Source organism: Pipistrellus hanaki (assembly GCF_964339955.1).
Source record: "Pipistrellus hanaki genome assembly, chromosome: 14".
Taxonomy (NCBI): domain Eukaryota; kingdom Metazoa; phylum Chordata; class Mammalia; order Chiroptera; family Vespertilionidae; genus Pipistrellus; species Pipistrellus hanaki.
Window position 1 is genome coordinate 11255868 of NC_140516.1, and position 14030 is coordinate 11269897.

Below are 14030 nucleotides of genomic sequence, written 5' to 3' on the forward strand. Positions count from 1 at the left end.
CGACTTAGGAAAACCCTTGAGGGCTCACTGGGCCAGATGGTCTTCCTCTTTAGGGTTTGGGGCCTGGGGGCCTTTGAGACTGAAGAGCCCCATTTTGCTGTGGGCTGCCCTCCTTTCCCGTCTTCCCCTGACCCAGGTCTGTGGATCCTCTGCAGAGTGTCCTCAATGTGTGGAGGACGGGCACCTGGCAGCTTCTAGGGGGTACTCATATTGCCTCCTGTTCCCTAAGATCTGAGGCCACAGGAAGAATTAGAGCCCTGGTCAGCTGTGTACCGTGAGGTGTGGGTCCCTGTCTCCAGGGCCCCCTCCAAGGTGGGGTGACATGTTTCCATCCTGGGGAGTTTCCTGTCTGTAGGAACCATCAGCCTCGACTCAGGGAGGAAGGCAGAAGGAAAGGTGCTCGTGGAGGGGTGGACACGGCCTTGGTCCTTGGCAAGTTCTCTGCCTGATGGGCGTGAGGTGCCCCCCGCCCCACAGGGTGCCCTGGGTCTCAGGGAGGAAAGGCAGTTGCGTTGTCCCATTAGCAAAGCCCGCTACCTTCTTTGGACAAGGAGAGACAGCAGGTCCTGACCCTGGACTGGGAAAGCTCCGAGCAGAGAGCGTACCGGGGGCTTGGCTGTCGAGGCTGTGGCTCCTGACCCTCTCCCTCGCCGCCTGGCGCAGGGCCCTGTACGACCGGCTGGCCGAGGTGGAGCACGAGCTGAGCTTTAAGAAGGACGACATCCTCTATGTGGATGACACCTTGCCCCAGGGCACGTTCGGGTCCTGGATGGCCTGGCAGCTGGACGAGAACGCCCAGAAGATCCAGCGCGGGCAGATCCCCAGCAAATACGTGTGAGTGTTTTGTGGGGAGGACGTGGGGGCGGGCTCCCGTGGCACTCTCCCCCAGGACGGAGGACTCCTTCTGCCTCCCATCTTGGCTTCTGGTCGCCTCGTCTTCCAAAATCGCTGTCTGAGAGCTGCTCCTAGCGTAAGCCACTGCCGTGCGTGAGTCAGCGCTGTACAGAGCACAGTGGCAACTGAGGATGCATAGCTTTTTAAGATGTTTAACAGATTTATTGAGGTATAATTCTCATAGCATACATTTACTCGAAGTGTACGATGCGTGGCTTTTGGTACATTCACAGATATGTGCAACGATTACCACACATTTTAGAACAGTCTCATAGCCAAAGAAGCCCCACCCTTTTAGCTGTTCCTCTCTGCCTTCCCTGCCCCTCCTCTCACCCTGGGCAATCATGAACCTACTTTCTGTCTGTAGGTTTCCCTGTCCTGGGCTCTGGTAGGGCGGGGATCATAGAGTAGTGGTCTCCGTGCCTGGCTTCTTCACTTAGCGTGACGTGTGTGCTGCCGCGTGCATCCAAGCCCATTCCTCTGCAGCAGGGCACACAGCTTGCAGTGCCCCCTGGGAAGGCCATCCTGGTCCTTTGATGCCATCTGAATATAGACGTTGCCTGCTTTGAGAGCTTGCCCCACAGCTTGCCTCCAGGGCTCCTTGAGGTGGCATGGGTGGGTGAGGTGCCCAGGAGGCCTGCAGAGCAGTATTGGCGGAGCTTGGACTTCCAGCCCCGCCCTCCTTAGGGGCGGCGGGGGGGAGAGGGGGGACGGGGAGATGGGCCCTTCCCAGCTCTGCCATCCCCTGTGGCTGCAGGATGGACCAAGAATTCTCCAGGAGGCTCAGCATGTCCGAGGTCAAAGATGACAGCAACGCCTCCAAGACGCTGTCCGCGGCCGCGCGCAGGTCCTTCTTCCGAAGAAAACATAAGCACAAGCGCAGCGGGTCCAAAGATGGGAAAGACCTCCTCGCCTTGGACACCTTTTCCAACGACTCCATTCCACTCTTCGAAGGCAAGTGGCTGAGCTCCCTCTGCCGGCGGGCTTTCAGCCTGGGGTTTGCTGTGGGCCGCAGCATCCTCACAACAAGCGCTTACATAAGACGGAGGAGGCTTGCTTTGCTTTTGCACAGAAGTAGTCCAGAGTTAGGTGTCTGGGTTGGAATGGTGGTACCACTGTCTTCCGTCTCCCATCTGTAGGATGTGGGTTCCTTCCTCAGGGCCTCCCCATGGTCACCACATGTCATGCAGCTCCAGCCATCATGCCCATGTCCTTGCAGCAGGAAGGAGGAAGGGGCCGGGCAAAGTGTGTCTCAGTTAAGTGTGGCTATTGAAACAGCTCCTCCAGAAGCCCCATCCTGCAGCTTCTCATGTGCAAGGGCGTGAAACAGGTGGCGGGGTTTTAGTTGGCACATCTTTGCCTCCGGGACGCAGGTTCTGTCATTCAGGAAGGACAGGCACTGCTTGGTGGTGACCAAGGACCACTGGTCCCTGCAGATCTTTTCCCCTTTTGGCTTCGCTTTGTGTCCATTAATGATTCTTACAAGATCCTCCCGGGGCTGGGTGCTGACCGGCCTGGAGTTGCATGTTAGAGAGGCAGACATCCCTGGCGGGTTGCCCTTGAGGAAAAGCGTGCTCGTCCCATAAAGCAGGAGGTGCTTGTGCCTGTTGCTCCTGGGACCCGGGAATGTGTCCGCCGTCCTAGAACAGGAGCCCTTCTGGGTGTGGAGGTGGCAGTGAGCAGCAGAAGGCCAGCCATTCCTCTTTCCCTCCTTCTCTCCCCTCCTTCGCCCTCTTAATGTCTTAAATTAAGGCCTGAGGCTCCCTGTCACTCTGAGGCAGGGTAGGGGTTAGCATCCCACAGCCCCTGGACCGAGTGTAGCCCACCGCCTGCTTGCTGGGACTGGGCTCTTACATGATAAAATGTAAGAAAGACAGGCTTTATGGGTAATTTGGTTTTGCCTTTTGGCCTCTAAAACCTAAAATATTTACCGTCTTGCCCTTAATAGAAAAAAAATCTGCCAACCTCCTGGGTTTCTCACTTATTTAGTTTTTTGTTTCATTTCTTCTTTCATTTCTTTGATCTCCACTTACAATATCACTATTCCCTTTCTCCCATAGACACCATCTCTGGTATATTTGTTGTGTGCTCAATGGATATATTAATACCTCTGAAAAATAGCTATTTGTCTGTTTTTCCTTATAGTTCATCAGTTGCTTTTTGAAGTTGTCTTTAGGTGCATACAGCTTTTGAATTATTATATCTTCCTGGCAAGCTGTTCCTTTTATCATCAGGAGATGTGCATCTTTATCTCTAGTAATGTTTCTTGCTTTAAAGTCTGTTTTGTCTGATGTTATTGTTATACCAGCTTTCGTTTGGTTAGTGTTCACACAGTTCATCTTTTTCTGTCTTTTTACTTTAAACATTTGTAGCTTTATATTTAAACGTCTCTTATAAGTAATGTGTGTTTTTTTTAACATATGGTGACTAATTCTTTTTTCATTTTATTGAAGTACTAGTAGAGGCCTGGTGCATGAAATTTGTGCACGGGGGCGGGGGTGTGGGTCTCTCAGTCTGTCGTGCACCCTCTCCAATTCGGGACTCCTCTGGAAATGTCAGGCAGTTGGACATCCCTCTCGTAATCTGGGATCATTGGCTCTTAACCACTCACCTGATTGCCCTAACTGCTCTTTCCTGTCAGCCTGATCCCCCTAACTGCTCTCCCCTGCTGGCTTGATTGTCCCTAACCATCTCTGCCTCAGCCCCTCCACCATGGCTTTGTCCAGAAGGATGTCCGTTAGGTCGTCCAGAAGATGTCGATCTAATTAGCATATCACCTTTTTATTAGTATAGATGATTTATGTATGGAAAAGTGCACATATATTTAGAGTTTGGAAAATTGGAAAATGCCTGACCACTGTTTCTTTAAAACTGCTTCTGTGCTCTTCTTTCCTCTCCTTCTGTGTCTTATTATTATTTTTTGATTTGTCATCACCTGAGAATATTTTTTCCATTGACTTTTAGAGAGTGGAAGAGAAGAAGAAAGGGAGTGAGGGGGTGAGGTAGAGAGAGAGAGAAACATTGATGTGAAAAAGACACATCAATTGGTTGCCTCCTGTACCCGACCAGCAGCAGGGCCAGGGTTGAACCTGCAACCCAGGTACATGCCCTTGATCGGGAATCAAACCCGTGACTCTCTGGTTCCTATGCCAATGCTCTAACAACCTAGAAAGACCAGCCAGGGCTCTGTCTTACTTCTTAGACCATTTCCCCTTTGTGTTTTACACTCCCCTCCCCCCCTACATTTTCCATATTGTTCTTTCCTGCTTCAGCCTGGGTGCTTTCTCCTGACCCTTTTCCTGTTCACGATGCACTCTTCTGTTGTACCCACCTCGTTCTTATTTCAGAAATTGCACATTTTAGTTTTAGTTGCCATTTGATATTTTTGTGGTAAAAACACCTATCATTAAATCGGCCATCATAGCCATTTTTAAGTATCCAGCTCAGTGGCGCTAGGTATGTTTGCATTGTTGGGTGATAGACTCCTTGAGCAGAGAATGAGGGGGTTGGTGAGCAGGCCTAAGACAGAAGGAAGGGTTCCAGCAGACGAAGTGCTGAAATGCTTGGGTGTTCACAGACTGGGAGTTGTGCTGGACCCCAGAATGGCTGTGCCCAGGACGTGGGGCTCCAGAGCTAAGACTGGGCAAGTCCAGGCAGACTCTGTGAGCTGGCCACACCGCCGGGCGCTGGGTTTGTGGAGTGTAGGGGTGAACCTGCCTAGAGTTAGCAAGGACAGGACCACTGTGTCCCCCCCACTCTCCCTCCCTCACCCAGGCGGTTACCATGACATGGCCCCTCTTCCTCCCTCAGATTCGGTGAGCCTTGCCTATCAGCGGGTCCAGAAAGTAGACTGTACCTCCCTGAGGCCCGTCCTCATTCTGGGGCCGTTACTGGACGTAGTGAAGGAAATGTTGGTGAACAGGGAGCCCAGCAAGTTCTGCAGATGCCCCCTGGGTAAGTGCCCCCTCTACCTCCCCACCCCCCCGCCCCATGTTCGTCCCCATGCCCCTTCCCTCAGTCTCCTGGGCCGATCCCACAGTTTTTCTGAGCCCTTTTGACTTGGGTTAGATGGTGAGTAGCCTGTGGCTCTTTCTCTGGAGAGAAGACGGCAGGACTGGGTCCTAGTGGCCCCTCTGGAGTCCCCCGCAGGGCCCTCGCTCCGTGGTGTCTGGGTCTGAGGCCTGTGTCTGCTTTGCAGAGGTGATGAAGGCCTCCCAGCAGGCCATCGAGCGAGGCGTCAAAGATTGCCTGTTTGTCGACTACAAGCGCAGGAGTGGCCATTTTGACGTGACCACGGTGGCTTCCATAAAGGAGATCACAGAAAAGGTACCCGTTGCTTCTGAGGAGGGTTTGCACCTGTTCGAGCCTTTGGTGCTGCCCTGTGCAGTCCCAAACCCTCGGGGAGCTCACCCATGCTCTTGAGCCCGGATGAGCCTTCTTGGGGCTGGCCCATGGCTGCTCTGTGCTTCCACTTTCATGAAGAGGAAGCCGGTCAGGGGTCACCCTGTGTTCGGGGTGTAGGAGAGAGTGCAGGAGTCACCCACCCTGTGCACAGTATGTAGGGGAGGATGCAGGAGTCATCATGAGTAGGGGGTGTGAGGGAGGGGTACAGGAACCATCATGAGTAGGGGGTGCCAGGGAGGGGTGCAGGAGTCACCCTGTACACAGGTTCCCCTTCCTGGGTGGTCTGCTGAGCTGGGTGAGAGTTGCTGTGCTTTTTCTGGGACAGGGCCCAGGGCTTCCGTCAGGACCCTGCCCCTGGGTGGGCCAGCAGCCCTTGCTGTGGGTCTATGGGCTCTGGAAGGTTCTGGGGTCCACTTGCATAAGGGAAAGTGGACATCACAGATCACAGGGCGGGTGGGAAAGGCACCTTCGAGGCTGTAGGTGCTCCTCAGGCCCCCCTTCCCGGACCTCTTAGAGCTGTCAGTGCAGATGCCCAGGCGGAGTGGTGAGCCCCGGGCACTTTGCCCACGGTGGGGAGAGCCATAGGCTTGGTGTGTGGGCTTCTTCTGGCTCACAGTCTGCCTGGAGGCTCAGGGGAGCCCGGGGCACATTTCAGTCACAGTCCCCCAAGGACAGACACCGTCCGCCACCACAGGCCCTGCTCATCAGGGACAAGGTCGGGCAGCGCCTAAAAAGTTCCCCGTGTCTGGGCAAAGGCAGGGAAGGAAGTTTGCAGTCGTCCATCCAGTCCCCGCTGGGCACTGGCTCCCAGCCTGGACCCCATTGGCGCTGACAGCTGTGAGCAGAGTTTGGGGTTAGCTTCCCCACCGTTTGTCACACCTTGTTTTCATGAGAGAGGGTCTCGCTTCCTTGTTCACGGGTAGAACCTGGTGTTCATTGTGGAGACAGGCAGAGCCTGTGAGGGGAGAGGTAGGCCCCACTGGTGGCAGAGAAAGTGGAAGGTGTCCCCACAAGGCCTGTTATGTTTCCGAGGCCCGGCCCTCGGGCCTGGCCCTGACACTCACTGTCGGCGCCCCCTGGCCCTCCTAGAACTGGCACTGTCTGCTGGACGTCGCCCCCCACGCCATCGAGCGGCTGCACCACATGCACATCTACCCTATCGTCATCTTCATCCACTACAAGAGCGCCAAGCACATCAAGTAGGTGGGGGTTCCTGGGCTGGGCCTGGGGCCTGGCTGGGCTGCTTCTCCCATAGCCAGGGCTGGGGCACCGGGTGGCAGGGTTGGGGCACTGGGTGGTGGTGCTGGGGGTGCTGGAGCTAGGGGGGCCTCAGCTGGGCGCCCACAGACACAGGAGCCAAGGGGCCTCAGCTGGGTGCCCACAGACCCAGGAGCTAGGGGGCCAGGGTTCCCACAGACACAGGAGCTAGGGGGCCTGGGCACCCACAGACATAGGAGCTAGGGGGCCTGGGTGCCCACAGACACAGGAGCTAGGGGGCCTGGGCACCCACAGACACAGGAGCTAGGGGGCCTGGGTTCCCACAGACACAGGAGCTAGGTGGCCTGGGCACCCACAGACATAGGAGCTAGGGGGCCTTAGCTGGGTGCCCACAGACACAGGAGATAGGGGGCCTGGGCGCCCACAGACACAGGAGATAGGGGGCCTGGGCGCCCACAGACACAGGAGATAGGGGGGCCTCAGCTGGGTGCCCACAGACACAGGAGCTAGCGGGCCTGGGTGCCCACAGACACAGGAGCTAGGGGGCCTGGGCGCCCAGCTCCGCCAGAAGCAGGCTATCATGAGTAAGCCTCTGCTCCCCAACCTCTGGTTGGGCTAACTGCTCATCAAGGCCCCTCCCTTTTGCCCGTTTGTGCTTCCAAGCTTCTGGCACCTGCTCTCGGGGCCGCTGGGGTGTCTGCTCGTTATGTGCGTGCACGGGGGTGCCCCCTCCACCTCTGCCCAGAGCTCCCCGTGGAGCCTGCGGGCTACGGCTGTGCTTACAAAGGGAGTGCGCGGGGGTCCTGTTACTGTGGACAAAGGAACGGAAGAGGAGCTGGGGAAGCGCGAGGCTCACTCGTTCTCTGCATGTCCCCACAGGGAGCAGAGAGACCCCGTGTACCTGAAGGACAAGGTGACGCAGAGGCATTCCAAAGAGCAGTTTGAGACGGCCCAGAAGATTGAGCAGGAGTACAGCAGGTACTTCACAGGTAGGTGTCCTGAAGAGAAGTAGACGGGGCACAGCCCAGGCTGGCTGGGGGCCGGTGCCGCCCCTGCCAGCATTCGTTTCAGATGCTCTGAGGGCAGGCAAAGGGCAGTGCAGGGTGAGAGGTAAAGCTCCCTGATTTGGCCCCAGGCCATGGTCTGGCCGGTCCACCCAGGTTTGTCATGTGTGCGGTGGCAGGTCTGTCTCAGAGCCTGTGGCACAGCTTCCGGGTTCCTGGGCGGCAGCACGGGGTGGCCGTGACCCCGTTCTCCCAGCACCCCCGGGCAGGTCAGCTTTGCCTTGAGGTTTGGTGAAGAAAACCTGCGTCCTTACCATCCCTGTTCTTTGAAACAAAGCAAATCACAACAGGCCTGACTCCAGCTGTCACTGACCCTATGGCTTTCAGCCTCCTCCACAGCGTTAGTCATTTGTGGGGTTAATAGGTGGCAGTCGCAGAGAGGTGTGGAGTGATTGTCGGTAACATGGAGGCTGCTGGGATCTGTGCTTTGCATGCAGCGGTTCTCAGAACCAACCTTGGTGCTTCCGTGTGCGTGCGTGCGTGCGTGTGTGTGTGTGTGTGTGTGTGTTAATTTCCTGTCCATCACAAACCAGTGTTTTAGTCAAATACATTAATGGTTGCTAGAGAAATGAAGATTTAAAACTCCAAACGTATAACATACAGGCCTTGCTTCTTTTTTTAAAAAAAAATAATAAAATATATTTTATTGATTTTTTATAGAGAGGAAGAGACAGGGATAGAGAGCCAGAAACATTGATGAGAGAGAAACATCGACCAGCCGCCTCCTGCACGCCCCCCACTGGGGATGCGCCCACAACCAATTACATGCCCTTGACCGGAATCGAACCTGGGACCCTTCAGTCCGCAGGCTGACGCTCTGTCCACTGAGCCAAACCGGTTTTGGCCAGGCCTTGCTTCTTTATTAGATTCAACAGACACAGACTCTGTCATGTGTCTATAGCAGTTTCTAGCGTTCCCCAGCGAGTCCTGTGCATGCCCGTGACGGGCACCTGGGACACGCTCTGTCCACTGCATGTTCTGTGGAGCACACGAACGCCCTGGCTGGTGTCTCAGGGCCCGTGATGTCGAAAGCCTGTGAGCAGGGCTGGTTAATACATGGAACATCACGTCTTTGCTGGGAATCCTCTCTGGTCCATGGGATGCCCAGCTCCTAACCCGTTTCCTGCACAATTCTGCTGTGGATCAGACCTTCATAACTGGCCCCTAAACGGCTTTCCGACATGCTGGGCTCCCCAAGGGCAAGACTGGGCACCCGGCCCACTTGCACCTGATGCTCAGAGTTACATCTGGTTACCCTGTGACGGGCCGGGGAAGCCTGGCAAAGTTTGACACCCACCTTCACTTAAGCCCATGCTTGCAGCATCCTACTGAACAGTGGGCCAGAGAGACAGATAAAAAGCTGATCTGTGCTCAACTCTTCTCTTTCTCCCCCAGTTTCTTGCTGATGGAAGAAAGTGGACGGGAGAGGCAGGAACCCGAAAACAGGCAGAGAAACAGAAAGAGGAAAGGGTGTCTTTATTTGCCTCACACGCCACGTCGTCTTCTTTTGCAGGGGTGGTCCAGGGAGGAGCCCTGTCGAGCATTTGCGATCAGATCATGGCCTTGGTCAGCCAAGAGCAGAGCAAAGTCCTGTGGATTCCAGCCTGCCCGCCATAGGCCGCTGCGCTGGGAATGGAGGCGGCTTGTCACCAGCGTCCGGCCTGGCTCGGCTTCTCTGAAAGCCCATTGGAACATGAGCACCGGGGGAGGGCCCACGGCGGGGCCCCCGCTGCTCCCCTTTGAGACAGGGCGCCGCAGGCGCGTGGCCCCGGGCCCAGCCCAGCCCAGCGGACCGTCTTCCTCACACGTGTGCTTTAAGACAAAACAATAACCACCCAGGACTCTGCTAGAGGTTCCACACCAGCCTTCTGAGGCCCGCGATCCGAGATGCTGCAGAGAACCTTTCATACCACAAGTTTACAAGCCTTTCTAAGTATTTGGTTGTTTCTGTTTACTTGAACGGCCCATGTTGTTGGTGCCCAGCCCCTGCCCCTGTCCATCCCATGTTGCTTTCGTGTTTTGGTTTTGTTCCTGTTTTCAGCGAAATGACTCTGGAACCTCGACGGGCTGCTCGGCCCTAGAAGGTTCGTGGTGGGACCAGAGCTCTGAAAAACCTACTCCTCGGTGGCATCTCTCCCGGAAGGACATCGCCGTGGCAGATGCTTGGACGTTGGTGGTGGCAGAACCAGTGCCTTTGTGGAGCCGACTCGCCAGCGGCAGTGGTTTCCCTGCCCGCAGCAGGGCAGGCGACACTGGCATCTCACAACTCGTCTCAGACTTTCCCTCATGCCTGCACGCCCTCTCATCTCTCCTCTGCCCGCCTTATCCTTCCCGCCTCTCTGTTCTCCGGAGCCTCTCGGGCTCACGCTGACGACTGGTTCTGGCAGGAGGCCAAGCCCATGCATGCCGTTGGTCCTCTGTGGGCTCTGTACATAGAGACAGCCTTTCTCAGTGCAATGTTTGCAGGGTACTTCTCAAACCGTAGAGGGAGCAGACTCGCCAGCTCCTTTGGACATGAAAAGTGTCTCAAACTTTGAGTTGAGAGTCTTCGGGGAAGCCTAGTGATTAGTATTGTCACCGTCAAAATCTGAAAAGTGGGCGGGACCTGTTAGTCTTGGCTGCAGTGCTCCCGGCATGCTCAGTGCTCCTTGAGGATGTCTTTGTTGGGACTTCTGTTTTTTCTTTTCTTTTTCTTTCTTTCTGGTTTTTTTTTTTTTTTTTTTTTTTTTTGCACTTCTGACGCTGGGTACCTCTGGCTGCAGATTTGATGTGGTTCCTCCCTAAACTGTGCGTCCTCTTGTTCATAGGTACTGTACCGGGCTCCGTGTGTCACTGGGGTAGGGCCTGTATTTTAATACTGTTCCTAACATTTCATTTTACTAGCGAGAAATCTTTGATTTCATTTTATCCTTTGTAATTCTAGACACTAGATGGTAGTTTAGCCATACTGACATTTTTTAAAAAGGGATATATTTTCTTGCACAGTTGTTCAAAAAGAGACACGTGTGGGTCCTCAATGCTGCCCTTCGTTTTACAGGTACAAGTGTCTAGCTCAGACAGCCGAGACGCGAGGCTGTCTCGAGTCTTACACGCACTCGGGGCGCTGCCCTGAGCTGCAGACAGTGGGACTGTGATGGTACAGTGTGCACAGGTACTGTCCCGACAGACTGGGATCTTCTGTAATGAAACCTTACTTTGTATCAAAAGCAAAACAGACTTTAGTACAATAAATAAAGGTCAATTTCTGTAACTTGTGATGAAGGTGCCGTACTTCACTGCTTCCCATCTTGTCCTGCTCCCTCCACTTCCCTTTCTTTCTAAATTCCTTCGTCCCCGGCAGCAGGGGCCAGCTGATGGGTGGGCTCTTTCCAGCTCCAGAGTAATCAGGAGCCTCTTCTTGGCTGAGACAAAGCTCTGAGGCCAGGCAGAGTGGCCAACTGCAGTTTGGTGCTCGGAAGCTGAGCTACTGCCCCCGTCGAGTTGGCAGGGTGGAGGGCCGCCTGGGTCACAGATGCCAACCGAGGAAGCACAGGGTAGGGCTCACAGGCAGCGGAACCCCCTGGGGAAGCTGGGCTGGCCTGGGAGTGACGGTCCTGTGGCGGGGAAAGGCTCTGAGTCTGGGCCTGGGGCAGCGGGGCCTCCTCCGAGGCTCCCTTCTGGGAGTCTAGCCTGTGAGTGCCCTCGCCCTCCCTCCCTCCGTGCTCTCCTATGCTCACGCCTTCTGGAACCTGGTCTCCAGCCTCTTGGCATTGCCCCGACAGTTCTCCTGGCTATTACGAGTTTCTCTATGTTTTTTAAACTGTGAAATGTGTCATACATACAGAAGGACATACATAGGTATATCCCCATCAGCTTCTTCACTGACCCATCGGAGCAGCTTCAATCAGGACAGTCAGTGCCTTTTGGACCAACCCTCAAGGCATTTGAGTCCTCATTTGCATGAGGATGGGCCAATCAGGAGTGGGTTTCCTGTCTATGTAAGTCAGGTCCCCTCAGGTCTGAAACTGCACTTGCCCTTTCTGAAGGCTGAAGGCTAGTCTCCCCAGCCAGCGGAAACACTGCAACGCTGAAGCCCTCTTCAGCGTTGCAGTGTTTGCTCCAATGTATGCTCCAAAGAATAGATGGATGTTGTCCTTAAGGAGCACAACGCTACCTTAGAAGCCATCTTATGCCCAGCCCGGTCAGTCTTCCCCATTTCTCACTGGAGTACTTACGGACTTGTGGTGTAATCATGTCTTTGTTTCCTGCTTTTACCCCCACTGGAGATATCTTGAAGCAGTTCAGTTTTGAAAACACCAGGCATCAAGCACAAAGTTAGCCATGTGGGTGAAGAAGTACTTTGCCACTGTTAGATGAAGTCGGCCAGAAAAAAGGAATGCGACCTGTGGGTCAGAGTGAAGCTAGGAGTTTCCCAAAGCCCCGCTGGGGGTCAGAGAGCAAGGGTCCTGGAACCGGGTGTGTGTGTGTGTGTGTGTGTGTGTGTGTGTCACACGATGAATTCAGGTGGCAGCGCTCTCCACAGACCAGGGCCACACTGGCTGGCAGAAGTTCGGTCAGTGGAGGGATGGCTTAAATATGGAATTAAGGAAGGCCTGTGAGAAATAGATTTCCTTGATTCCAAATTCCAGGGCTATTCCATTTCCTTCAACTTGGCACACGCTGGGAAGTTTTCTCACGAAAACTAAGTCGGGGCCCCTCTCCAGCTAGACAGCTCTGCTCCGCCTGCTCCTGTGCTGGCCTGCTCTGCCCGCTCTGGGCAGAGGGCTTCAGCGTTGCAGTGTTTCCGCTGGCTGGGGAGACTAGCCTTCAGCCTTCAGAAAGGGCAAGTGCAGTTTCAGACCTGAGGGGACCTGACTTACATAGACAGGAAACCCACTCCTGATTGGCCCATCCTCATGCAAATGAGGACTCAAATGCCTTGAGGGTTGGTCCAAAAGGCACTGACTGTCCTGATTGAAGCTGCTCCGATGGGTCAGTGAAGAAGCTGATGGGGATATACCTGTGCAGCTCTGATTGGATGGCGAAACCTCAGGCCTATTGGTGGAAATAGGATTCCAGGCACTCCCTTGTAAGGCTGGCTCCTACGGCAGAAACACAGTGCAGGGGGTGGTAGTTCAGTGCAGCCTCCTTCTGAGGGGCAGGTGGCGTGAGAGGCTCATGTACAATAGAAATGACTGCTAGGCTGTTTTTTACATTTAAGCCCAGGGCCTTCTCTCTCAGGATGAAGAGATGAGTTGAACAGTGCTGTTCTGCACTTGGCCTGCGAGAGTAACTCCTGTGTGTACCTGTCCTAGCAGCCAGAAAAGAACGTGCCCGTTTATCTCTGGCAATGAAAGCAGGGCGGCTCGGATGGGGCCTGACAGTGCCAGGAGGAGGAATGGGCCTCGGCTCTGCTGGACCGTGGGGGTCGGAATGCACCGGACATGGATGGCATCACTGCTCTCCACGGTGCTGCCACTGGTCCACCGGCTTTCAGCTTCTAAAGCAACTTTGCAATTGTTGCCTCTCTGCGCTCCCCTTATTTCTAGATTTATGGATTTTTAAAAGAAATCCTCTTTCTACAATGTATTTCTTTTTATTATTGATTTCAGAGAGTGGAAAGGAGAGGGAGGGGGAGAGAGAGAAACATCATGAGAGAGAAACGACCTGCTGCTTCCTGCATGCCTCCTACTGGGGATTGAGCCTGTAACCCAGGCCTGTGTCCTGACCAGGAATCGAATAGTGACCTCTAGGTGCATGAGTCAATGCTCCGCCACTGAGCTATTTACTTTGGCTGGGCTATTTACTTTGTTTTAATAGAAGAGCAAAACTAAGTTTATCAACATACCTTTTCATTTCCTTTACCATTGTATTACTCTCAGTGGGGCCTGGAAGGGCCTAGAATGCATATCTCATTCCTTTCAGGCACATCCCCTTCCAGGCTGTGGGTGTCAGTTAGGCTTCAACAAGAGAGGCAGAGCCAGTTCAGTATATACGTAAATGTACATGTTTATTACAAGCTATTTGCTTATGGATTGTGTGTGCTGGCTAAGCAAGGCTGAAACCCATAGGGCCAGTGGTCAAAACAGGAAGACCACGGGCAGGTGGAACTCACAGGCGTAGGCCAGAGTTGTCTGAGGCCGAGCGGAGGGGAAGAGTGGGAACAGGATGGATTTCACAGGAATGGGTGGACTGCTGTTCACAGGCGGAATTTCTTTTTTTCATGGAAGCTTTTAAGGCTTCTGCTTCTGATGCCGTTCAACTGATGGAACCAGGCCCACCCGCGTTACCCAGGATGCTCCCTGAGATCTCATTGAGGGCTCTTATTGTATCTGCCAAATCCCTTCACAGCAACACCTAGCAGTGTCTAATCCAGTGACGGGACTGCAGCCTAGCCGAGTTGACACATAAGAAAAGAAAAAACAGCCAACAAATTAATTAGCCAGTTCTCAGCAAATGGCCATTCGGATT

The 14030-nt window shown here is 54.3% G+C and overlaps 1 protein-coding gene across 2 annotated transcripts in view; it reads left to right on the forward strand.

The window, feature by feature from the left end:
* The window catches only part of DLG5 (discs large MAGUK scaffold protein 5), a 109250-nt gene extending 98415 nt beyond the window's left edge, over positions 1–10835 (forward strand). For both annotated transcript variants that reach the window (XM_084903658.1, XM_084903659.1), the window contains 7 exons: positions 664–834; positions 1652–1848; positions 4705–4848; positions 5093–5220; positions 6388–6497; positions 7396–7505; positions 9094–10835. In XM_084903658.1, coding sequence (XP_084759784.1) covers positions 664–834; positions 1652–1848; positions 4705–4848; positions 5093–5220; positions 6388–6497; positions 7396–7505; positions 9094–9197 — 964 coding nt within the window. In that variant the 3' untranslated portion in view covers positions 9198–10835. The remainder of the gene's footprint in view (positions 1–663; positions 835–1651; positions 1849–4704; positions 4849–5092; positions 5221–6387; positions 6498–7395; positions 7506–9093) is intronic.
* Positions 10836–14030: the final 3195 nt, after the last annotated feature.